We start from the raw sequence: 25,640 nt of genomic DNA on the forward strand, positions 1-25,640 counted from the left end.
GATTCGTTATAGATAAAAGTCATTGATAAATCTATAAATCTGTAAAATTGGAAATCTAATATTGGAAATCTCATATTGCCTTTTACTAGAATAAATTATGCTGAAATCTAAGTGCGTTTTTATTTATTAAACTGCAAAGCGAGATATAAAACGCATCATCGAGCTCGAATCCTCATCCGAACAGAACTCGTCCTATTTTGTCAAAACTGAGGCCTTATCTATTTGAATAATAATAAAGATAGCGTTATGTCGGACACAGTGCAAGCCATTCGGAACTCAAAAGGGACGCACATTCTGATCGATTTATTATTATTTATTTTTACACACGCCGTATACTTTGAACGTGATTTATTTATCTACAAAACAAATGTTTATCGAAAAAAAACAATCATTTAATTCTTCCTCGATGCTTATTAAATATTACGATTGATTATTAATTTATCTTTTTCTCTTACATTTATAATCTAAAAATTAATCTAAAAAGTAGACAAATGCTACTATATATAAAAGGGAAAATTAAATATCTGGAATTTGTGATTTCATTTTCTTATATTATTATGATTGTGTGTGTAAAAGAAAAAGATTTAATAGAAATAGAAATAAGAAATAGAATTAATTCATCACTGATGTTGGAAAAATCAATCACTTTAATCCTTTCTTATAATGCAGTTGCGATGAATTTCATAAATCTTATTTCATTGTAAGAATTTGCGAATTTATTTGTTGCATTCACATCAAATCGAAATAATACAATAACAGACTACATTTTTTATTATTTTTTTTCTCTAAACTATACATTGATACATCGATTTGACACGAATGCAACATTATAAACATGCCATGATAATAAACAATAAATTAATTAATTCCTTTACTAGCATCAACTGGAATTTCAATATTGTCGATTGTAAAATATATAGCATTCGAGGTAGAATATATTCGACAACTTGAAGAATATGCCAGAAAAATATATAATCTGTGGCGTGTGCGCGTCCCGTTACGGTTTCGTACGGCCGGCCATCTCGTGTTTTTAATGGTATGCGTGTTGTAATGTATGTTTGATGTTTTACTTTTAAATCGGTATGTAGCATATCGTTTTTTTTTAGTCGTAATAAGTATATTGATATTGAACTACCTAGCCTAATATGTACAGAGTTTCCGTTTTCACTCTTGGCACTACATTATCCCCTATAACTCCTTACATGCATACACAAACACGCGTGCGCACGGGTCCGCTCTTTCTCTTTCTTTCTTCTTTTTTTTTCTCGACCCTGCAATTAGCCGCGCCTCTTGCGCGTCTTTCGTTCTACTCGTTCCGCACACGCGCGCTTGCATTTACTCGTACGCACGCCTGGTCTCGCACTCACGCAACGAACGATCATACAACAACTCATGTCCCGTCCGTCCATTTTTCTTTTCTCTTCTTTTCTTCTCCACAACCATCATCGCGTGAAACCGCACTCGTCCCGTCCGGCCGTCGCGCAGCAGCCTCCCGTCGCGAATAAAATGTTATATATCGGCAATAAATAATTTACTAAGTCTTTGTCGCGCGCGATGAACAAACCTCCGCGATGTCGAGCCTCCGTCGAGAGCTGGAAGAGGGTGATCCGGCGGATCCGCTTCATTGCCGAGTCCGTACGAGTCGTTAAACTCGCGTCTCCTCGAAGCGAAGCTTCTCGCCGTGTAATTCCTGGACAGGGGAACTTCTTGTCCCAGGGTAGGCCAGGGATTGCTTTACGTCGCGCGTTGATGACGCCCCGTTTTCCATGTTGGCTTTCGACCGCTTCCCTTACTCGTCCTGCGTTTCTTCTTTCGATTCTTTCTCTGATGCTGACGCTCGAAACAATATCGTAATCTTCGTGCCACCGCTTTGGAATAATCTGAGATCTAGGCTAGACACTGGCCGCGTGTGGAATTGCACAATGAGACGCGTCAATGACGATAACAATGGCGGCGCATCGACTCTCACAATGGAAAAGACAAAGAGAACAAAGGCGTAAATCAACGCACGGCGATTGAGCGCAGTCTTGATGACTGATTTAATTCTTCAGTCACTATACCAGAAGCCGGCTTCTCTATATCTCCGCCGGCCTTCCTTTAGGCCACGAACGGACGACCCTCTCTCTCTCTCTCTCTCTCTCTTTCAATCTTTCTTTCTCTCTCTCTTTTTCTCGCTCTCTCTCTCTCTCTCTCTCTCTCTCGCTCTCTCTTTCTCTCTCTATTTCTTTATAGAAGAACGCCGGAAGAACGATCCAACATGGATACCATCGGCCGGGATGATATCATCTTCTCTCGTGTATATGCGATATTCGTTGCTGAACATGATGGAACGACCGATGAGATCTATTCTTTGTTGACGTTTCTTCCGATAATCAGTCTTGAAGGGCATCGTCGTTGTCGTTGCAGTCGCACAAAACGATTTTGGAAACCATTGCTCGTTCTCGGAATCGGACGATGCGACTGCGACAGTGACGACAATGGCATCGAAGAAGGAGGACACCGCGGATCAGACCTTCTGATGGACTTGCTGCTGCTGCTGTTGCTGATGTTGCTGCTGCTGTTCTTGCCGGCTTTCATCGGTCTCGCAGGGCACCACGGTGATGTTGGACAGATTGCTACTGCTCAGATTACTGCTCACATTACTATTGGACTCGGAATAACTGGAAAAGGGCGGTTTGCTGACCGGCACCGACGTCGACGATGGCGTCGTGTGGCTCGGGAACATTTTAAACATCGAGCGAGCGGTACTTAGCAACAAATTGCTGCTACTGGGGCTCTGACTTCGCGATATCCGATCACCCGGCAGATCGAGCAGCCCTGTATGGATGTGCTGGCTGCTACCGGGCGGTGGGGTCCGATAAGGCGGCGGACTTTCGCTGTCGAACACTGTGCGATTCGGAGGCGCCCGTACGCACTTTTGGTAGATCTCGCTCTCCTGAAAGAGAGAGTTTATTAGTACAGAGCACGAAAAATGGCAGACTTTTTAACTTTCGCATGCTTCACATGACGGAAAGCTGCGCATTTCGCTCTTACCTGCTCCGAGTTGCGGAGATGAAGATCCGAGTGCGCTCCGTATGGGTGCTCCTCGCCGTCCGGGAGCTCGAGTCGCGGCGGTAGATTGAGAGCGAGATCCTGCCGGACGCTGTCCGCGCGGATCGCGCGATCTCTCGCCGCGGCGATCATCACCTCCTGTATGTCGCGACGTCTCCTAGTATCGCCACCGCCTCCGCCACCTCTACCGCCCGCTGCACCGGCAGTTGGGTCATCTCCCGCCGATGCACCGCGTCCACTGCTGCCGACCTCCATTCCTTGGCTCACCGACAGCATCTGCAAAGTCAACGATCGATTTTATGCCTATGAAAAATGTGCAAAAGATACCGGTGTCATACACATAACACACATAACACACATAACACACAAACACACACACACACATATATAGGTCTGTTATCTGTTAGTAAAAATATAGTTATAAAAATATTACTATAAATAAATTCCCGTTATTATTAGACTGCGTGAGATCCAAAAGTATTATATATGTACATATTGTAATAGTTTTTATTATAAATCACAGAATGATGAAGAGAAAAATTGATAGAAATTTCAATACGAAATTTCAAACGACATTACCAAAGTATGCATATATTTATAATATATGTGGAATATATTTTGTTTTTTTTTTTTTTTCAAATTATTGTGATTGAAGATTATAATTAATTCCAGTTTTCAAAATTAAAATGATTAAAAAATCCATATTACAAATAATAAAAAGTATAAGACTCGAAGTATAAAATACAAAAAAAAATTCAGTGACAACAGCAATACGAGTCAGGCGTCAATCCTGTGACACAATAATTTATTATGCAGATACATAAGTATGGAAAATATTACAAAGAAGGAAGGCGAACGTTTCAACCCTATTTTTGGGTCATCTTCAACGCAAACGTGATGATATGATGAACATAATAATAAATAACAAAAATAATTAGTATCGGAACCAGTTACAGAAAGAGCCATTTAAAATAATAAATATCTCGGTATCTAATCATCTTGATGATGCTTGTAATAAAATAAATCAAAAAATGTAAAAGAAATTATGTAAAAACTACAAGTTGAACAACAAAGAAAACAAAATGAACAATGGAAACTTGAAAGTTAAGAGGGTAAAAAATTTTTCATGTCAATTCTTCTAAAATCATAAAGATAAGAATATTTTAAATAAATACAAACTTAGAACAGAAAAATCCATATTGAAAAAAATAGAAAAATCCATATTGAAAACATTGTACATATTTATAAAATATTCGTGAAATATTAATCGAAACGTATTATTCCAAATAAATAATCTAAATTATATTTTCTATTATATTGACATTTCATCCAATGCAATCATGTTGTATTGCATCTTGTATTTGTAATTAATTATTTTGTCGCTAATATTTAAGAGTTAAAAATAAACGAAAAAGATAATTGTTTTCTTCTTTCAAAATTTTATTTGATTTTGGCTTAGCTTAGATATTTGCGTTTAAAAATATAACAATCTTGTTCCTTTGCCTAATAAGACATGTACATAGGGTGATTGCTATTGTTACTCGATGCATCGTAAATACCTTTGACGATGTACAACAGTGAATAAATTAGTGCAGAAAATGAAATTGTTCAACCATTCGATCAGGAAAACGTCCATTACACGTGGATAGAGATTAGTATCGTATCGTTGCACTCCGTTCCCATAAACTTGCATATAAATCATACTATTATACCCACCGGAGGGATTAATTTCTCTGTAACATCGTCTATTCGTATAATCCAATACTCGAATTTGATTCGTGATCGCTTCTATCGTATAAAATTGCATTACACATTACTTTAAACAAAAATTATATGTATATACTTGTGATAACTCTATATGCGCTTTTAAATACACATAAGTATTATTTTAACAAAAATAAATTATTTGTTGAAATATTTTGAATATAATTAAAGGTACCAGAAAAATATAATCATTGGACGTTCTTAATGTAAATACTTGTAAATTTAAGAATTTCATGCGACATCTCTCATTAACTAGATTGCTTTCAACAATATTATTTAATTAATTAAAATTAATCAAGGATTATCTCTCTACATTTCTCTTTCACATTCTATACGTAATTTTATATATTTCACAATGTAATTTTAGATTCTGTATCATTCTTGGAATCGAATCTGGCTTTCTGTTAAACTTTAATTAACCGAACTCATTCGGATCGTTTTTCTTCGCCTCTAGCGAAAATTTCTTCGTTCCTTCAAACACCGAAATGGATCCGGTTTAAAACATCTGTTCACGCACGCACGCGTACGACACGTTCATAAGAGGCGGATCAAGAAACGTCACGTCGTGACAGTTGGAATGGCGAGGTTCACAGTACGCACCTCGAGAAGTAGTAAGACGGAGAGAAGGTCGTACGAGCTTCAAGTGCCGACAAGCGGCGAAAGAACGGGGTCGCAAGCATGTACTCACGATCCGCGCGTTTTCGTTCTCGTTCGATGTATCTCCGATGATTTCGCATGTCTGTCTAATCGATCGTGTTCGATGAAAAGATTCGCCGCATGAGAAAAAACATCCCAATTACGATATTCATATAATTTCAAATTCGTATTTTATATTTTTGATACATTTATATTTTTTTTTTTAAGCATTTTCCTACTTTTTGAAAATGCAAACATGCTACATGTTGATTAAAAAAATTTGTCAGATATTCTTAATATAATTCTTATCCATACCAATTATCAATACAATAATATATAAAAATATCGGTAAAAATAATACGTTCAATTATTGATATCGAAACAATATTCACAAGTATAAAAATATGCATTATATAATTCATATTTTATCAATATATTATATATTTGTAATGATAAAGATAAAAAATTTTAAGAAAAAAGTTTATTGTATTATCTTTGTATACAAAATCTCTCTCGCTATATCTCTCTCTCTGGACCGAAGTATATTTACTTGTACAATTTGATTTTACGAGCATTTGATCGCGATTTAACGGGCGGGAGAGAAAAAACGAAGGAGTCGTTCTCTCTCTCGCGAGCATTCGCCGACACGTGCACGCGTTAACGACCGACGCGACGGTTCGGTCGGTCGCGTTAAAGCTTTAAAGGGGTTTTCAGCACCCCTCCGCTCGCGTTCTCGCGCTCGTCCGAGGCCGTCGAAAGGGAAAGCGGAAGAGGGACGCGGCGGCTGCGACGACAACAGAGCGAGGGTGTGCGGCGGAGACGGCAACGACAAGAGCGACTGACACACAGAGGGATGAATGTCCCATCCGCGCCGCTCATGTACCACTCGTATCGATCGATTCGCGATGCAACGTTACCCGCTCGTGTAACGCAGACGTGTGTCGCGAGAAAATCCTTTGACCAGATGTCTCGGATATTTTCTCAGAGTCGTGTATCGAACGCGCGAATCTTTTACATTCTGATAACTAGTTTAATTCAAATTACTCGTCTCGATTAATTAATATAATAAATAAAATCTCGATAAATTAATTTTCTCAAAAAAGAAAAGTTAAATTCTTAAACAATGGAAATAAAAATGGAATATAAAAGAAAATGTGATCCGATGTATACTTATTTCGATAGAGATTTAAAAAAATGAGAACATATAAATTCTTGATAATGATCTTATAAGAAAAGCGCATATACAGTCTAAAGGGAAAATTGTTAAACGTACGAAACAAGAACCAATGTCATTCTTCGAGGTAAAAGGATTTATAATATGTACCGAATGTAGGAATGGGGACTGTTTAGTAGTGTACGTACATATTTCCTCCATTTCGCATTTTATACAAAGATGAATATGGTTTAAAAATGGATTGTTAGAATTATGTCGCGTGTATAGCGTTATGACATAATATATGTCATCCGAATCTCAACCGAATATAGTTCATTAACGCTCAGAATATTGATTTCGATTGCATCTAATCCACTTAATAATTCAAATCTATGATGGATATAATCGTAAAAGTGAAGAATTCCTCCTCATTCCCCTTTTTGCGAAATAAAGCAGATATTTCACCGATAAAGTTTAAAAGTAATCCCAAAAGTATCTGAATGTTCTTAATTCGAAAAAGTTGAAAATTGCTTTTATTTCTTCGTTTATTCTTAGATGGCTCACTTTTACATTTCACGATTTCATATTTGCATAACAACTAAATGTAAAACTCGGCAATAAATAAACGAAAAATGGTAATGATAAGTAATTGGCTTTTATTTAATGACTAGTAAATAATACATATACAGGGTGTATTTTAAAAAGCTCCTACTAAGCAAATAGCGTTATTCTTGATTAAAAACCGAGTCGAAAAGTCCTGAACCATTTTTTTTCCAAGATTCATTAAATAATTAATCAGATTTAAATATCAAAAAGATTTCTGCAAAGATGAATTGTTTAAAAATTAACACAAAACAGTTTATTTTTTTGCTTATCCAAATCTTCATATGTTGATAACGAAAAAGTTTGTCTTTTTATTGGCGCGACTTTACTCATTAATTACTGCTTTATTAAGCATTATGGAAAAAAATTGTTCAGGAATTTTCGACTCGGTTTTTAATCAGGAATAACGCTATTTGCTGGGAGCTTTTTAACATACACCCTATATATGTCTATAGACTGTGACTAATTTAAAAGAAAAAAAATACTTGCTTTCGAAAAGAAATTAAATTTGTGAAGATTTCGGAAATCGGGAAACAATCCGGGCCATGTGAGAATAAAGATAAAAGAAAGAGATACATATATAGTATATGAGAGTGTGAGGATCGATCGATGGGAGACAAAGTTAGCCGGTGCTCGAGAAATGTAGTGTTATACAATCGACTTTACGGTCTCCCGAAAACCGCGCTGGCACCCCGGTGGACCATAAAACCATAGTCGCAGCTCGCGGTTGCAGCTCGCTTGAAACGTTATACCATCGTACCGTCGCTCGACTCGATTGAAATTGCAGTTTCAGAAAAGGGTAAACTTGGTCGGATCGATCGTTCTCGCTCGCGAGTATTGTATGCTTCGAGGAACTCGCTTCCCTGCTCCCCCTTCCTCAAGCTACCGCTTCCCTAGGGGAGTATGAACGTCAAAGTCGTCGGCGACAATGAAGCGATACTTCGAGCAAGAGCTTCGTCGACGTACGTAACTTTGGAATACAAAGTTCAATTCTCGACGTTGAAGTTACGAACCTCTGTATCGTCGAGTTTATTCTCGTTTGCATAGGAATATTATAAAATCGCGGATATCGCAAAAAATTGATATTGATTGGCTGGTAATGATAACGAATTGGACTTTATTTCCTGATTAATAAATTACAAATATACTGTGATTAATTTAAAAATACCCTCCCAAAAGAAATTAGATATTTTTATGGAAATTTGTTCAGGAATAAAGTGTGATATATTATGGTAGTAATAATAATAATAGTAATAGGTACGGAATTTTGTTTACTCTCATTTTTTCACGTGAGCTCATTTCATTTTTGCGATAAATATTTTTTACCGCAGGGAATCTACTAAAAATATTTTCTTGCGGAAGATATTTATGAAAAAAAAAATATTTTTTGCGACACTACACACATCGTTCGATCAATGTCTCGCCTCAAAGCTCGTGCCGACAAACAACGATTAAAATATCCATCAGAGCCAATCGCGTGTCGCCGATAAAGCATATATAATTTTTGACGTTACCACACGCACATTTTTTAGATTAAATAATCTCTGCGTTGCCGTCTTAATCTCTCATTAAAAATATTGTGTTCAATACAGAGTGCGAATGCACTTTACATCCTCAGCTACTTCGATATAAAATATAGCAAATGCATAAAATTTATTAATGTAGTATGTATGTGTAACCGAATATAAATAAGAACCAGCAAAAACATAATTATATACATGCAAACAATTGATAATTTGAAATATCAATCACAAAAAAAGGAAGCAGAAAGAAATATTTCATGTTTATCTCCTTTCTTGCGTACTATATCAAGACTTGAAATTACGTTCGTAGTCTCTTCCTATCGAAGAACCGAAGCAGTTTCTAGGGGCGTTTCGAAAGAACTTCCGGTGATGTTATATCGTGATCGATTCGCAGACATCTGTTTTTACGATTCTGATAGGCGATAGTGATCCGACGATAACATGCTGCAGCGCTCGTAAGTCTTCTTACTAACGTGTTCGTCACATTTGATATAAATCGCATTTGATATAAATCGGATTCGACGTGATTACATTTGCTCTTGTTTATATAGTTTACGAATAGTTCACAGTATTCACAGTATTATTTCCATTAAAAAATTGATTATAAAAAATAGATAGAATATACATTATTTCACGTATAATCAAATTCAATCAGCTGCGCGTATAAAATGGAAATATCTTATTTTAATAATTATTTATTTATTTTAATACCGTTAATATTTTATCGCATGTGAGAGAAATCAAGAATGCAATAAACAATAATTTTGATTGCCGAATTGTAGAGCATCGATGCATTTTGCAAGATTGCAGCAGCATTTTAAGAATCGTTTGTTCTCAAATGCTTTCGAACATTGTTCTCATTGTCGTTCTCGTCTTCTTCGTCGTTGTCGTCGTCGTCGTTTGGTAAAACGTATCGATCGAAGAGAACGTACCACCCTGCATGAGGGCAATGCACCGGGGATATATCATGCACTCGCTGTAAAGCGTTGCGACTATACTTTCACAGCACCTGCTACACCTTCGCGCGCACAAAGGTCGTTCTAAAAAAAAAAATCCTTCCAGTACGCAAAACATCAATTTCCGAACGACGCAATGAGAAATGCCATTCCACGCGAAACTTCGGAATGTTTAACGATTTTATATATAAAATTTGATCGTACTCTTATAATAGCTGAATACTCTAAAAAATATTTACTCGTGATAAGAATTTCTGTTACAAGTTGAAAATTAATGATATTTGTAAATTGTGTAATATATTTCAATTTATATTTTATACTTATTTTTCATAATATTTCAATTTTATAGCTCTCTCTAATATATAGTTCCTACATCTCGATATTATTCTACATTTACAGAATTGAACTCGATTGTGCTCATTATTGTATTAATCTTTATAAATTATATTATAAATATCTTTTATCTACAACATATTAAATTGTCTGTATGAAATTATTGATATATAAAAAAATCATCAAGTTAAAATTAAGATAATTAACTTTAACATATACTTCATATACTAAATGGTATTTGTATAGCTGAAAAGATTAGATTAGATTTCCGAGATCTATCAACTAGTGCTATTAGAGGCGTGGTTCTAATCTGTCGTGCAACGGTATTTTGCTCGCAATGCACGCTTAATCGCACTGCCAATTATTGTTAATTATCGCTCAAGGCCAGCAGACAAATCGGTTTCGTGGCATCATTGCATCAATCTCAATTCATAATCACGTATGCCAACTTTTTGCGAATCGTCTCCTTGGTTATTGATTACGATACATTTTTACATCATTTTTTCTCTATAAAAAAGTAGGACTGATGTAATTATAAGTAATGAATATTTAAAAAACACAAAATGTAAAAAATGTAAAAAGTGTGAATGTATAATTGAGTGATTAATTATTTAATTTACAAAAAGTATGCATATATATATATATATATATATATATATATATATATAAATTTTTGTTTCGTTTAAAATAATTAACACAGTATAGCTAAGAAAAAATTTTATAATCTTGAATATTTAACTTTTAATCTCTTTAAATAATAATTAAAAGATGTTTGAAATTAAAAAATTAAAGTTTTACGAATTTTATTTTAAATCCAAATTGTCATAATCTACGCAACACTCATTTACACAACTAAAAAAATGAAATTAGTAGCATAATAAAAGTCGATATATTGGGTTTTAAAAATTAATAGAATGAGTAGGTCTAATAATTAAGGTAAATGTAATGTTAAATGTAATGTTTTATAAATGTAACGTTAAAAACAAATAACAAAAGCTATTGTATACATTATATATATTTTATTAATTTTTAGATATTTGAAAATTTAAGCGAGAATCAAAAAGTATAGTGCATATTTCTGACAATGAAAATAAAATAGAAATTAAATGTAAAAATGGAGAAGAAATAAAGCAACTTTCCTTCTCGATTAAGATTCGAGCCACGATTTCCTGATTCATAAATTACGTTATCCGACATACGTCGCGTGATTAATTAGAGGGCGAAGAAATATCGCGGCTTTCATTAAGAGTCGTCACACGTGCTGCCGTGTCGCGGGAGGATGTCGTGCGACAAGTGCGTTTGCGCTTCGTGTTTCACGCGATATACTCATATATTCGATGTAATCGCGAGCAAAAATTTTGACGGTGTGTGACAAGTTGTACTCGTCAAATATATGACTATACCTAAAACTTTTGATAATGAATATTTGTAGTCTGTGCACATTTTTTTAAATTTTACTGCTACGAGACATATACATACGTACTCTTTATTAAGAGAGATATTCTTAGAAATTATTATGAAGTCTGATCGGCTTTTGAGGTCATCACGTCTGGAAAGTTTTTATATAGAAAGAGTTAAATGCTATTGATTTTTTGCAGTAATCTAAAGAGCAACGGTCAATAAGTGATTTGATAAATGAATTAAGATTCTTTCACTACTGTGTTACGAATTATTTCTGTATTACAAACAATTAATAGCTTTCTCTTACTTTCTACGGATAACCGACAATTCACAGCATTAAGCTGATTTATCTTTTTAAGAATTTATTGGAACACAATGTCACAAGAAAATTAAAATTCTAATAACAAAATTAAATGTATATTAATTTTTTTAGATTCTTGCAGAAATAAATTATATATATGTTTATCATTATTGTACATGTCATTATTATAGTTATATCATTATTGTATATGTGGAGCTAACGTATCATTTTTTTATGTAGAAACTTATAAATTAAATGAAAAATGATATGGAAATCTAATAAAATAAGACATTGCATGAATTTCGCGATTCAGTTCGTCTTAAGATATTTTTTTTGTTTTATGATCATTTGTTTAAATTATATAACAATTGAAAATAAAGAGAGAAAACTATAAAAATTATAGTAATATAATTTGCATGAAATAATAGCAGCACCTTTATACACATATGTTACACTGTTACATAAAAGATTTTATATTCAAAGTCTAAATTAAAGTAATCTAACTTAAAAAATAATCTAAAGTAATCTAACTTAAAAAATAATCTTTCAATTTTGACAGAGAAAAATTTATTTTCTCTTCGCTAAAAATTACATAATGTTTTACTGTATTCTCAATCAAAGACTAATTTCGAAAACTGAAATTGGATGGTAGAGCGTAAAAATTATTTAAATTCTACTTTACGCATTCTCTCTCTCTCTCTCTCTGTTTTTATGATGTAAATTTTACACATTACACGCATGTCAGAAAATATTTCAAAGATGCATTCTTGCACATTATATGTAACTGTTTCGGCTGCACACAAATCGATTCCCAGTTTGAAGTATTATCGCTAACGATAAATAAGGTATATTAAAGAAACGATGTAAATATTCTTGATTTATGATATTTTGTGAGCAAAAAATAGAAAGACAAAAAGATTGATAAAGCTAGTATTACAATACTGCCTCCTTTCGTGATCTGCAAATAATGATTAGCTACTCTCATGGATGTGAAAGAAAAGAGGCGGAAATGTTAAGGAACGAATATAAAGACTCAATTGTTTCGATTATTTCTGTACACACTTTTTGGATTTAGAAAAATCTCCAAAACAAAGGCTTGCGATACAAAGTGACGGCAAATCAACATAGATCTAACATATCGAAGAAATTCTGCGTGTGACAAATATGTACATGCATGAATCTTAATCAAATCACGTGAAATTATAACGATTGTTCTGAACACGGAAATTCAGTGTACGAGAAAATATACCGAGTAAAATGAAGTTATGTAAATACGTTATATAAAACGCATTTTCTCCTCAGCAATAAATGTAATGAAGTGAAATTAATTCTTCATTAAATTCTTAAAATTTTCGATTTAAAAAAAATTATTATTACAGAAATATCATATAAAATTGTTTAAAATTACAATCAGACATTAATAATTATTATTATATATTATAAATTTATTAATATTTAATATATCTATATATATTACAGGAACATAATGTTTATAAGTTTTTAATCGGCAGTTTTATCTCTACATTTTCATTCTACTTTCAGCACAATCGTTTCGTCATCCCGCCTATCGATCTCGACGAAGGGAATCGTATTTTATACAATACTTTGCCTTCGATACGGAGTGACTGTAAATCAACGCTCGCTTGACGTTCTGCGTTGTGAGCGAGCATAATAAAGCTCGGGTACATTACGCTGAGAGCTCGCGTTGACCCCGCAAAAGCATTCGATCGTGGGAAAATTATCTGCAACGACTTTCAACATTTAAACAATGAACTATTTAGATTGTTTGCTTTTTACAGAGACACGTCAATTGATCAACGCGCGCGGCAAATCAGTTTCTTTTATAATATTGATGATAAATTTTCTCGATTATGATTCAGAATTCTCTTGCGTAACTTGTCTAATGCAATTTCTTTTGTACAATATAATCTGGGTGAATGCACAATACACGGAAGAAATATATCTCTCCTATACTTCTTCAGCCCCCCGCCCTCTCTATTTTTGCGAATTAAATTGGAGAGATAAAATATTTATTTGATTTTGATTGGCACGGGATATCGATTACTGTTACGCATTATGTATTAAAATAGGCAAACGTCGAGTGTACCCTGAGGCATTTCATTTAAGAGAAATATGAATATGCAGGGATCGCTTGTGCAGAACTTGATGATCTAACGGTTTCATTTGCGGTACGTACACTTATTCGCGATTACGCCAAATGATACACGAAAAGACAATTTTACACACATGCAAATCTTTTGTAAGTAACCCAATTTGCATGACACCAATGGTTCTGGCATTGCCATATGTATTTATAAAGTGACTAATTCCCGTTATGTTTATATTATGAAAAGTCGCACACAAGTGTCGCAGTTACATATTCGTTATGCGACTACTCTGCCAATTGTCACTCAACGTGCAATTCTCATCCTTATGTCAATAATTTCATTCGTAGCAGCAAAAAAGAGGAAATAAAAATATGAATTAAAGGTTTTATTACGAAAATGTGAATCAAAGATTTAATTAATGTTACACAAGGATTTTATATAGAAAAAGGATATAATTTAATTTTCTCTCAAAAAGAATGACATTGCAATTCTGATTATAATCTGCAATCTTGATTATAATATGAACATGTAGTATCATATCTTATTAAATATTATACAATTTAATCTATGCTAATATAACAAAATATAAAATATTAGATTATACAAAATATATTTCTTATCTCTAATTATACATTTTTACAATAAAAATATTTCAAAAATATCAAAATTCTTCGAGTTATAAACTAAAAATAAAATTATTACCTATGGTGCTACGAATCAAATATTTTCACTTGTTTGATTCACTTGTATGACTGTGTATATAGAATATCAGAATTGCATGAATATATTTATTATACAAATACCATAAATAGTTTAAGAAGAAAAATTAAAAATTACAGAACGATTGTATTTTAAAATTTCAAGAATTTATGACAGAAATCGTCGAGACGACAGCAACGTGTCACGTGCATCAAAGTTCCGGAAACATTAGTGTCGCGTCGCATCGATGAATGTCGCGAGTGTGATTCGGCGACGCGCATCTATAAGGGATTAATTACGCGTGTCCGGATAGACGGAGGTCAATAGGATGGAACGAGCGACAGAGAGCGACAGAGAGCGACAGAGAAAGAGAGAGAGAGAGGCAGAAAAGCGCAAACGTGACGCAATCCGCGCGCTCGAGTAGGTGGAAGTACATGAACATACATAGGGGAGAGAGGGAAAGGGGAAATACATAGTACGCACACTTACGCAATTTGCCTGGCGTTGCGTAGACGCTTCCCGTTTGACAGAGATAAGCGTTAACGAGGCCCGGATAATAGCGTCGGCGAACCGTCTAGACGCGATGATTGCGACATGTCCTTTAAAACGTTACGGCGCCACGGCGCTTTTTAAATCGCGATAACCATCGATGAGTTTCGATGCGGAAGTCGCGACTTTTTTCCAGGATACCGTTAAAGTGTTATTATTTTTATAAATTCAACTTACGTTTCTCGAATATATAATGTTTAATAAATACATTTCAATCAACAGTAACGAGACAATTTTGAGAGATTGAATTTTATGCAATTAAAATATTCAGAAAATTAAGACTTATATTTAAAATTATACTCATACAAAAGAATACAGTCTTTTTCTTTTCACGATAAGCAAAACATTTTAATTATAATTAGCATATTATATAGATGCCTCTTTCAAATTTTATTAAACTTTACACAAGAATTTTTAGCGCATATTTTCGTGATAAATAAAACTTGTTCGATAAAGAAAGAAAATGATGGGCTTTCAACTCTTTTATTATATTATCATCAAAATTTAATTAGTGTGATAAAAGATAATTATTTTTCCCTGATTCTTTTAACGAGCGTTTCACGTTCTCTCTTTTTCTCTCTAACGGTTTGTTAAGTTAGAAAATAAACTGGTTAAGAGATTGCAACACACGAGTTGCTCGGTGTTTTCTTTCCCGCGCGGCCATTTACCGCGGAAAAAGAATATAACGTGGATATGTAACCTTCCCCGTTTCCAAGCTTTTCGCCGTTGTTGCACCACCGGCGAAGCGTCGCTTTACAGCCGAGAAAATTATTCCGCCGCTATGCTTTATGCCGAGGCGTAAAGATGGAGGCGTCTCGCTACCGAGCGCGCGCGGAGAAGCGCATTTATTTTTTTCATATATTCTTATGAACGAATTTTTCACACATTGAGACGCGAAACACCAATTTTATGCTGACAAGACGCGTCGCATTTCATGCCGCATTTCGAATAATTAATGCAAGAGGAAGTAGGATGTCACAATTTACAAAATACGTGTAAGATATTTTGCGTTCATTAATATTTTTTTATACAAAAACTGCACAAATCAGTGTAATGTTTTTCTCAGGTTATAAAAACGTGAATTTTACGTTGAGAAAATTTTCCGATAGTCGATTATCGCGTGTATCGTGTTAAAGAAATTTCTGTCTTGTCGTTCTTTTGCGAAAAATCGGAATTTATAAAATTTTTAGATTCTTTAAATTTATTTAAAAAAGTCTAAGAACAAATATAAAATATTAAATTAATAATAATATTGTTTCATATTTTGATAGAATAAAATTAAAGCTTAATTATAGAATGTAATTAATAACAAGATATATATCTAGCTAAAAAATTTCGATTCTATTTCTATATAAAAAATTAAGATTTAATCATTCTTTTGATTATTTTTTTAATTTTTTATAATTTAAGAAAAATGTAAAAATATTGAATCATTTATTCTTGCAGTTTTACTTAAGAAAACAGCTTGGTTATACTATGTATACACAACAAGAGTATCTTCATTGAAATTTGACGCTCATAGTAATCATAGTCAGACACATTACGCAATTGGTTTTTTAAAGATTCGAATAACTTGAAGTGTTTATTCTTTACAAGTTTGTCATATGTCATAATAGTCTCTTTCTTTCTCTTTTTTTTCTTTCTCTCTCTATCTTTCTTGCTACATCGAAGATATCCTTGAAAAATATATACATCCATAAACCTTTCGTCATCGGCAACAAGACATGCCAAACATCACGATTATTTGCGACATTCGTTAAATGAGTATCTTCACATTCTTGACAAGATAAATAATAATATAAAAATATATTTCGTGCGTATACAAGTACGTACACACAAGTCTCTCTGTCATGAATCTCAAAATATAAATGAAAACCTTCCGATTTTCTTTAGAAAGTTTATTTCGATGTTATGTTCAACATTCTCTGACTGTTATATATTTTCTAAAATGTTTTAATTTGTAGCGAATATCATTGTTTAATCAAACTTTAAGCTTCAAAAATTGATATTTTACAAAATACACCAAATTTAATATCGACAGCATTATGTAAATTTTGTTAAAGTACTTTGTAAAAGTATTTTATCGTGTTTGAGATGAATTTTATACAATTATCAATTTAAATTCTATTCGAAACGATTTTTCTTTCAAAAATTATCACAATTCCGATATATAGACTTTATAACGATATATATATATATATATATATATATATATATATATATAGACTTTTTAACACTCGTAACATTATTTCCAAATGAACATTTTGAATGCATATCACGCGTTTGTGATGAATTGTTAGATTTTTTTCATAAAATGTAATTATCTAAAAATATTTTTTCAATGAACAAACGCGTATTTTCTACAATTTTCATCTTTTAATAGTGTATATAGTGCGTGTTTAATCGTATAAAAGCTCGAACTTACGCGATACACAACGATAATAATGTGTATATTTAGATGCTTAATTCGTATCTCTTCTCCAATATCTAACAAACAGCCAACATTCTTCCTCCTTGACTATGTTGTATATCTAAATTTGAATTATTCTGATAAAATTGTAGATATTAACTTATTATATTTATATTTATACAATATTTATACAATTTAATAAAAATATGAGCTTCCACAATAATAAAAATCATAGGCATTTATTAATAAATATTTTATTTTTGTAATAATATTTAATTTTAAATAATTATATATGAAATATCGCATTTTTTTAGTTTCTCATGAATTTTATATTTTACATTTTATTAACTTTATTTAATAATTAATTAATTATTTCAAATTTGTGCATCCACAAATATTCACTTTTAATCGACTCGTGTTTTTATCTAGGAAAGTTTTTTGACATCAAAAAATTGAGATCTTACATTTAATATTTAGATATTTAACTTATCAGACACGAGCTTCAAATCATATATTCGATATAACGAGCATGAGATATCATCGAGCGCGTCACCCTCGTACGAGGAGGCACTCGTGTAAACATTCCCGCTGTCGTTTCCCACGGCCCTCGGCCGAGTAGCTTAATAAAACAAAAAAAATCGTCGACTATTGACCTAATTTTCGATTTGAACTAATATTTGCCCATTATGCGTAGGCGGCCACGTGTAAGCATGGCGTTTTTTTTTTATTACGGCGACAACCGCGTCTGATGCGCACATGGGGTTTCTTCGGGCACATCTATCTAAAAGTATAAAAATAAAACGGAAAATATATATTCTTAACTTATTTATCCCGGTTACAACTGACCCCCACGTGCTGATTTGAAAAACAAGACGTAGTTTCTGAGCAGTAAATTTCTATGTATAACCCCAATATATACATAGATTTATACAAATTTAATTAATCTAATTAAATTTGTATAAATCTAATTAATTGAACATTAATTTTCTAATAACGCATAGTAATAAAATATTATGGAATTAATTAAATAATTTAATTCGGGATAATTTTAAACAATTCTTATGATGAATCTAGACATATCTCTCTATGCATATTCAATTTGTTCCATGCGTATCTTTTCAATTATTTCACGAAGAACGTTAAGATTAACGAAGACTAACGTGCATATTATTTAAATGATATAACAGTAAAATATGATATTACTTAAATGGTTATAACAGTAAAATATTTTGCTTCTGTTTTAAACGATTTTATTCGCAAACGTTTAAAAGGTATTCGCTCATTGTGCAGCACCCTCTTACTTAGCGGTTAAATACGCGCGTGTACTTACATAGGCACGAATTATGCGCACGGCGTGTCATGCTACGAGCCGACGCATGTTAACGAGCGTGCCGTGCTCGCTATACTAACGAGCGTGATTAGAGCAACCGTTAGATTAGATCCGCTCTTCAACGAATCTCCGCCAAAAGATCAACATTTTTCTGAGAAAAGAGAACGCCCAGTTTCAAAGTACTTCCTCGCATTACGAATGCAGTTTTCTATACGTATATTTGCGCAACACATTCCGAAGATTCATCGTCGTTTGTGACGTAATCAGAATTTCTTATTCATTTAAATATTTGTTTTTTTAGACACGATGCCATAAAAATAGATCAACCATCATCCTTCAATGTGCAGCTTGCATACTTGCAGAAAAGAGAAATAAATTGTTTACACATTTGTTAAATTGTTTTTCATGCGTAAACGACGAATCGAATTCGCGCTCACGCATAAAATGTATTTACGGCTCGCTTATCGCAAAGCGGACGTCGAGGACGTCGCGAGCAAGTTGACATTTTTATCGCTTTCGTAGCGACATGGATAAACGGAGTCCTACTTTGAAAAGAAGGTTCATAAAACGGAGCGTCTTTAAAGCCATTTTTATGATCTTCCACCAAACGGAATGCCTTTCAATTTGTTCGTATTGGAGTAGCTAGAATCCAGCTAGAATAAAGATACATTCTTGTCTTGTTTACAGAGGTATCGCGAATGAGACAAAAGAATAATCGCAAAAATATTTTTATATTTTCATGTTTTATATATCACGTCACGTCTGGCGATATTAGCGATAAAATAAATTACGCTTTCTATAATTCTCCCGATATCGTATCGCATTCTTTAATTTATCGATTTTAAGAAAACAATTAAGAAAAATTTATAGTAATATATTTTTTTAGGATTCTATTCTAGACTCCTTATTAACATAATATAATAAATAAGAATAATTTACAAAATACTATTATAAATATTGTCGATTATAGCTATCGTTAAAAAAAAAGTGTCGTGGATTCAACTTGAAAAAGTTGCAAATTCGACCTTTCCTGAAAATTAATTTTAAATTAAAATTCACGTTTTTTTTACAAAATTATCAAGATAATTATCATAAAATATTAAGCAGTTTTAGCAAATTAACTGTCAAGGATGTAAATGGACGCACTCATTTTGCAATTAATATTAAGCGCCATACATTTTGGTACCGTGAAATTTAATATGTGACTCGGTAAAAAAATCATCACTAAAATAAAAAGACTTACGATTCCACGCGATATCTTTCTACCGAGGGTTAAAGGTCAGCGTGTCGCAGAGTCTACTAATGAACTGCCGTTCTACGAGATTCGTACTCGCGAAACCGACCTCGGAAATCGCAGGCTGATGACATTTAAAAGTGCCACGTGAAGGTATCGACCGACGTACATGCTCGCTCTTTCTTTCACAACGAAAGAAAGAGATGGAGAAAGAGAGAGAGAGACCATGTCGGCATGCAAGAGGAAACGAGACGTAGAAGCGGAGCAGTCGACCCAGACGAGAAAACTGCAGTGAAAGCCTGCCTCGCATTCTGGGCCAGACGGAAGAAACACACAAGGCAAACAGTGTAATGGTCTCTCTCTTTCTTTCTCTCCCCCTCTTCTCTCGTGTATTCTGCTCTTTTTTATTATACCACCTCTCGCTCCATGTTCGACGCGAGCATTTCCGAGCGCATCTTTCCACCCCGTTCATCTCTCTTCTTCTCCTCCTTCGCGTCGTCGTCGCGACGCCTATTCGGTTCATCCTCATAAAGAGAGAGAAAGAGAAAGACGGAGTAAGTCTCGATGTTCCAGATACCATATAATATCCGGACGTGTACTAGTTCCGTATTAAGCGATATTGAACGTGCTCATGCTTAGAATTCTTAATTAGCCCCCTTTTTAAAATCTTAATAATTTTTTCATATATATGATTTATAATAGATAATTTTTAATTTTTGTTCTCTTCTTATGTCTTGCATCTTCTTTTTTACTATATATCTCTGTTAAAAATATTTAATTTAAAAATCTAAAGTCCATGTTTGAATAAGATATGAGTCGATTGAAATTTGCATAGATAATCTCAAGAGATATATAGCGCTTGCGCTTTCTCTAAATTCAATTTATGTTTATTTTCACAGACCTATTTGCGTGCGTGTCAAAAATTTTTTTTTAGTACCGAACAAAAGATTAGCTTTCTTCAGCTTTGAAAAAATGCAAGCTGCAAATGTAGAAAATATACAGCTAAAAAACAAGCTAAAGATAACATTCATAGATTCTAATAAATATTAATGTGCATAAAGGACTAAAAAGAATGAGAAATGAAGAAAGCTGAAGATTTATAAACTATTTTAAATCTAACACCTGAAAATAGGATCATACATCATTTATAGCTTAAAAAAGAATATTCTATTTCAATGTCTAAAATGAAAATCTATACACTAGGGAGAAACTGCATTATTAAGTTTCACCAGTCTAATCTTTGAAATTCAAAAGCATGTCGGGTGCAATATTCGAGTCCTACCGATTATCCCTTCATATAACATATGTAAATCATCATGCAAGGTGCAACACACCGAGGGGTACCTCGGAAGAATTGATATTTTTTTCGCGCACAGTCGACACAAAATACTTTCACCCATGTGGCGCATCATACGTCCGTTATAATTTATTTCGCTAATATACGCGCGTGTATGTGTTGACTGTCAAGTGAAATAAAATCTCGGACAATACTTTCGCCTAAAACCACGATATTAAATATTCGTGATCGACCGTAAATATCCAGCCGCAACGTTCCCTCTTTAGAGAATTCGCTGCGCTGCTTCGTTCGTAAATAATGGACAAACTAAAGAGCATTTTTCTGTACGTGTGTGTGAAATCGTTTCTCGATTTATATTCTCGTAATATCTATTCAAGTTAATAGAAACGAGGTGTGTGTGATATAATAGAAGAGATATTACAACATAAACCTGTGCGAAATTGTAACGGCAGCTTCTATAATTGATTTTGTCGCTTTAATTATGAGGATATTTACATTGAAAATTGAAGGGCTTTTGCAAATTAAGTTTTAAGCGTCTAAATGAATGAACAGAAACTTGTCTCTCGGTTAACTTTAAATTAGTTTCACTTCAGCGGAAATTACATTTGAGGCTTGACTAACAGGATGTTTAATAATGAAGATTGAAGGAGCGCGAATAAAATCGCGTTAAATTTTCGCGAGAAAAAATGATCTCAGATCTTTGATGCTACAGCTCTGACTTTCGGAAAAGATATAGCCTTATGGTAATTGTGCGTCACAGATAAACAGTAGATCATCTTCTCTGCGAGCATGTCTATCGAAATTTTCGCAAACTTATTTTAACTTGTATCGACCATTTCTTTCCAGATATACACGTTAGAAAAGTTTCACTAAAATTCGATTCCGCGACAGCAAAGTATCCTCTATCATTTCATAAACAGTGCAAATAAAATCTGAAAAGTTTCTTAAAAAAATATTTAATAATGCAACATTTTACAGAATCGTCGCACCAACTGGTTCGTGCAACTTGCATTAGAACTTGACACGCATTCGAAAACGCAACGGAGAGCCGCGTGTCGAGAGCGTGGCATAAGAAAATAGAAGAACGAGAGAAGAAAAACATTGTCGGCAAAACACATTCTCGAATCGCACACGTACCACTAGTGCCATGTCGCGCGGTTTCGACCCCTGGACGTGGAGGATTCGCGCGCCCAGCTCGAGTAGTTTCCTGCGCAGCTGTTTGACGGAGACGCCGAGCGTCTGCATGTAGCGACGCCTCAGCTTCATTTGAACGGAGGAACCGCCAGGTTGCCGTCGGCGTGCCGGAAACAACCACTGGCCGTCGACGTCGGCCGTCCCCGTTGTCGAGTTGACATAAACGCACTACCACCGACACTTTTCGCCCGACTTAGACTTTTGCGATTTTCCTCAAGCGACGCGAGCAAGCCTCGTTCTCGTCCTCTTCGCGATAGCTGGCGATCACCAATTATTCTTACTATTATTCTTTTCGTCGCGCGACGAGATTTTCCATTTCTCGTTAACTGACAGACGAAGCGCTAGGTGTGCGCCCCCGTCGTATCGATATTTCGACGCGCTTTCGCGACAAGAGACGTAACGCGATGGTCGGTTCCCGTGATGCTTGGTCCACCCCGACGATCGATCGGCGGGGCCCGTTAGGAGGAAGCGACCCCGTTCCCACTTAATTCGATTGTATCCGGTGCTCCGCCGGCGATCCCACTTGACCATAAGCGTTACGGTCGTTTAACGGCTTGCATCTAATGGGAGCAGCGACGCGACTCCGTCGTCGTGTTATCCCCTTCTCTGCCGTCGTGTGTCGCCGCGAGAGGAAGGGAGGAAGCTTCGCTCTTGCCCGCTCTCTATTCAACTCGTCTGCTATCGCCTCGTAACGTAGAGATTCCCAGAGATTTTCGAGAGGAGAGAGGGACGAGTCACTCCGTGTGCATTCTCGGCCAGTCAGTATTATCGGAAAGTCTGCTGGCGTTTGCGCGCGCGCCGTCTCGCAGACGTTGAATGACGTCGAGATGTATAGCAGGCAGCGGCAGTCTAGACAGGCCCGACCTTGACTCCCGAAATCATCTCGCGCGCTCGCGTCGCCGTCGTTCTCGCGTCGCTCGTCGTTGTTGTCCGTCCACCAGTCCGCGGAGATTTTTCGATCTTGCCATCAGAGGCCCTTGGTTATCATTCCGAGAAATCCACCGTTACGTCCTATCAAGGATCTCCGCCCTCGTACACGAATTCGTCTCACGGTCGAAGGAGCAGAGGGGAACGCGACAACCGAGGGAGGGAACGGAAAAAGCGTATTGGAGTAGCGCGGACAGAGAGAGAAAGAAAGAGAGAGACGGAGAGAGAGATCCGGCGAAGAGGGACAAGCTGTTGGCCGAGTTCCCGCCGCTCGCTGGATGCAGGAAAGAAATGTCAATGCGTCGCGTCGTCGTGAAAGTCACACGCGGCGCTTGGTGTCACACGTCGCGCCGACAGTACTCGTTCGTTCGTTCGCTCCCATCGCGTCTCATCGTCGTATCGCGCGTATCCCCGACGACACGGAGCGGAATAAATGCGGACGTATTACGGGCTTGACGTCGTTTCCGCTCGATCGCGGCGCGCCCGAGAAATCGGAGCGAGGACGGGGCCTTCGTGTCGACAGCAGCAGCGACGACGACGACAACGACGACGACGACGACGACACTCGTCGACACAGGACCCGACGCATTCCAGGTTCGACGGCAGACTGAACGCGTCCGGTGTCTGTCAGGCCGCAGCACCGTCGCGACTCCGTCCGCCACCCTTCCTCCTCGCCGTGTCCCCCCTTCCGCTCTCCGCGCTCTCCAAGCCGCAGAGCGTTTCCCCTTCGGCTCCCATCGCACCATCATCATCACCACCACCACTATCACCTCCACCACCACCACCACCACCACCATCGACTCCTCCACCACCACCACCATCGCCGCCGCCGCCGCCGCCGGCGCAGCGGCCGCATTTACCTTCCCCCTCGGCCCGCTCCTCACGAAGCGTCGCGCCGCACCGCGTCGCGTCTCGTCTCGTCTCGTCTCGTCTCGTCTCGTCTCCCCGCAGGGTGCAAGCAGCAGAGAGACTCACCACCGACCGCTTTCTCTTCCAATCTCTCTCTCTCTCTTTCTCTCTCTCTCTCTTCTCGCTCGCTCCCGCTCGTTCGACACGCCATCAGACACGCTGCATTCTATGTGTATGTATCGCGGGTGCCGATCCACCGGCTGATTAGTCCGGCGTGTCGTCGCACGACGCAAAAATCATCCGCATTCCGCGTGCTCGCTCGCACGCTCGGCGAGCGCTCGGTCTCCGTCTTTCTCGAGCGTCCCCGACGCAGCCGATGTATCGGCAACGCCTCGACTGGCTTCCGATTAAGACGCTCTGCTCCGATAATGATTGGGATTTAACTCTTGAACGAAATTAATGCAAAGATAATCTTACGAAAATCGATCTTCCGTAGCGCGACATAATTATTCGTAGCACGTAGATTGGAAAAATAGCTTTAATTATGAGTAATTCTCTCATTTATAATCGCGAGATAAGTCGCGCATCCAATTGAATTCAATGAATGACAATGAAAGTAATAATAGATCGGCGATATATGCACGAGATTCTAAATAAGATACATTTTTTACTACGTGCACTTTTATTAAACTTTTATTACGGGCTAGGGATTATTATTTTTATCGACGTGCACTTTTGAAACTTTCGGTCCAATCATAATTTAATACAACTCGATAGACGTCTATGATTTGATACGCGTGATTCACTTAGAACACAATCCTTTGAGAATGATTTCTCCGTAATTATGAGATAGAGTCATCGATAAAATTGATGACTCGCGCGAAGGATGAAATTTTCCATTATAGTTATTGGATCGCTTCGGCGAGCGCGGAAACAATGAAATGTTCGCTAACGCGATTCCATCATGGAATCGCTTATTTTTTTCAGTCTTGAAATAGCGCGGCGAAAAAATGGAGATGGGCAGAGAGCCGAAGGGTCAATCAGAAAATCGGCGCAACGCGAGCGCTTAAGTGCGCGTAATTCGCGCGAGTTAGTCGTAACAACGGGGCATTACAATCGATTCTGTTAATTCGCGCGCGCATCGCATCGCATCGTACTCTGTAGAGGATGAAATTACGCTTGAAATTATATCAGCTTGTTATTTCGGTCCCCACCGGCGCCGATCGATCGATGCCGCGCGCATTCGGTTCAACATTAATGCATCGTAGATCGAGTTACTCGATTAATCCGCGCGATGCGATCGTTCGGTTCTTAAAAATTGC

The 25,640-nt window shown here is 36.1% G+C and overlaps 1 protein-coding gene across 2 annotated transcripts in view; it reads right to left on the minus strand.

Moving 5' to 3' along the window:
- Positions 1-1,094: 1,094 nt before the first annotated feature.
- Positions 1,095-25,640, minus strand: part of LOC105255735 — a 70,234-nt gene continuing 45,688 nt past the window's right edge. For both annotated transcript variants that reach the window (XM_011265203.2, XM_025415036.1), the window contains exons 4-5: positions 3,034-3,327; positions 1,095-2,935 (exon numbers count right to left, since the gene is read on the minus strand). In XM_011265203.2, the coding sequence (XP_011263505.2) occupies positions 2,507-2,935; positions 3,034-3,327 (723 nt within the window). In that variant the 3' untranslated portion in view covers positions 1,095-2,506. The remainder of the gene's footprint in view (positions 2,936-3,033; positions 3,328-25,640) is intronic.

Source organism: Camponotus floridanus, unplaced genomic scaffold (assembly GCF_003227725.1).
Source record: "Camponotus floridanus strain SB8 unplaced genomic scaffold, Cflo_v7.5 scaffold95, whole genome shotgun sequence".
NCBI classification, from domain to species: domain Eukaryota; kingdom Metazoa; phylum Arthropoda; class Insecta; order Hymenoptera; family Formicidae; genus Camponotus; species Camponotus floridanus.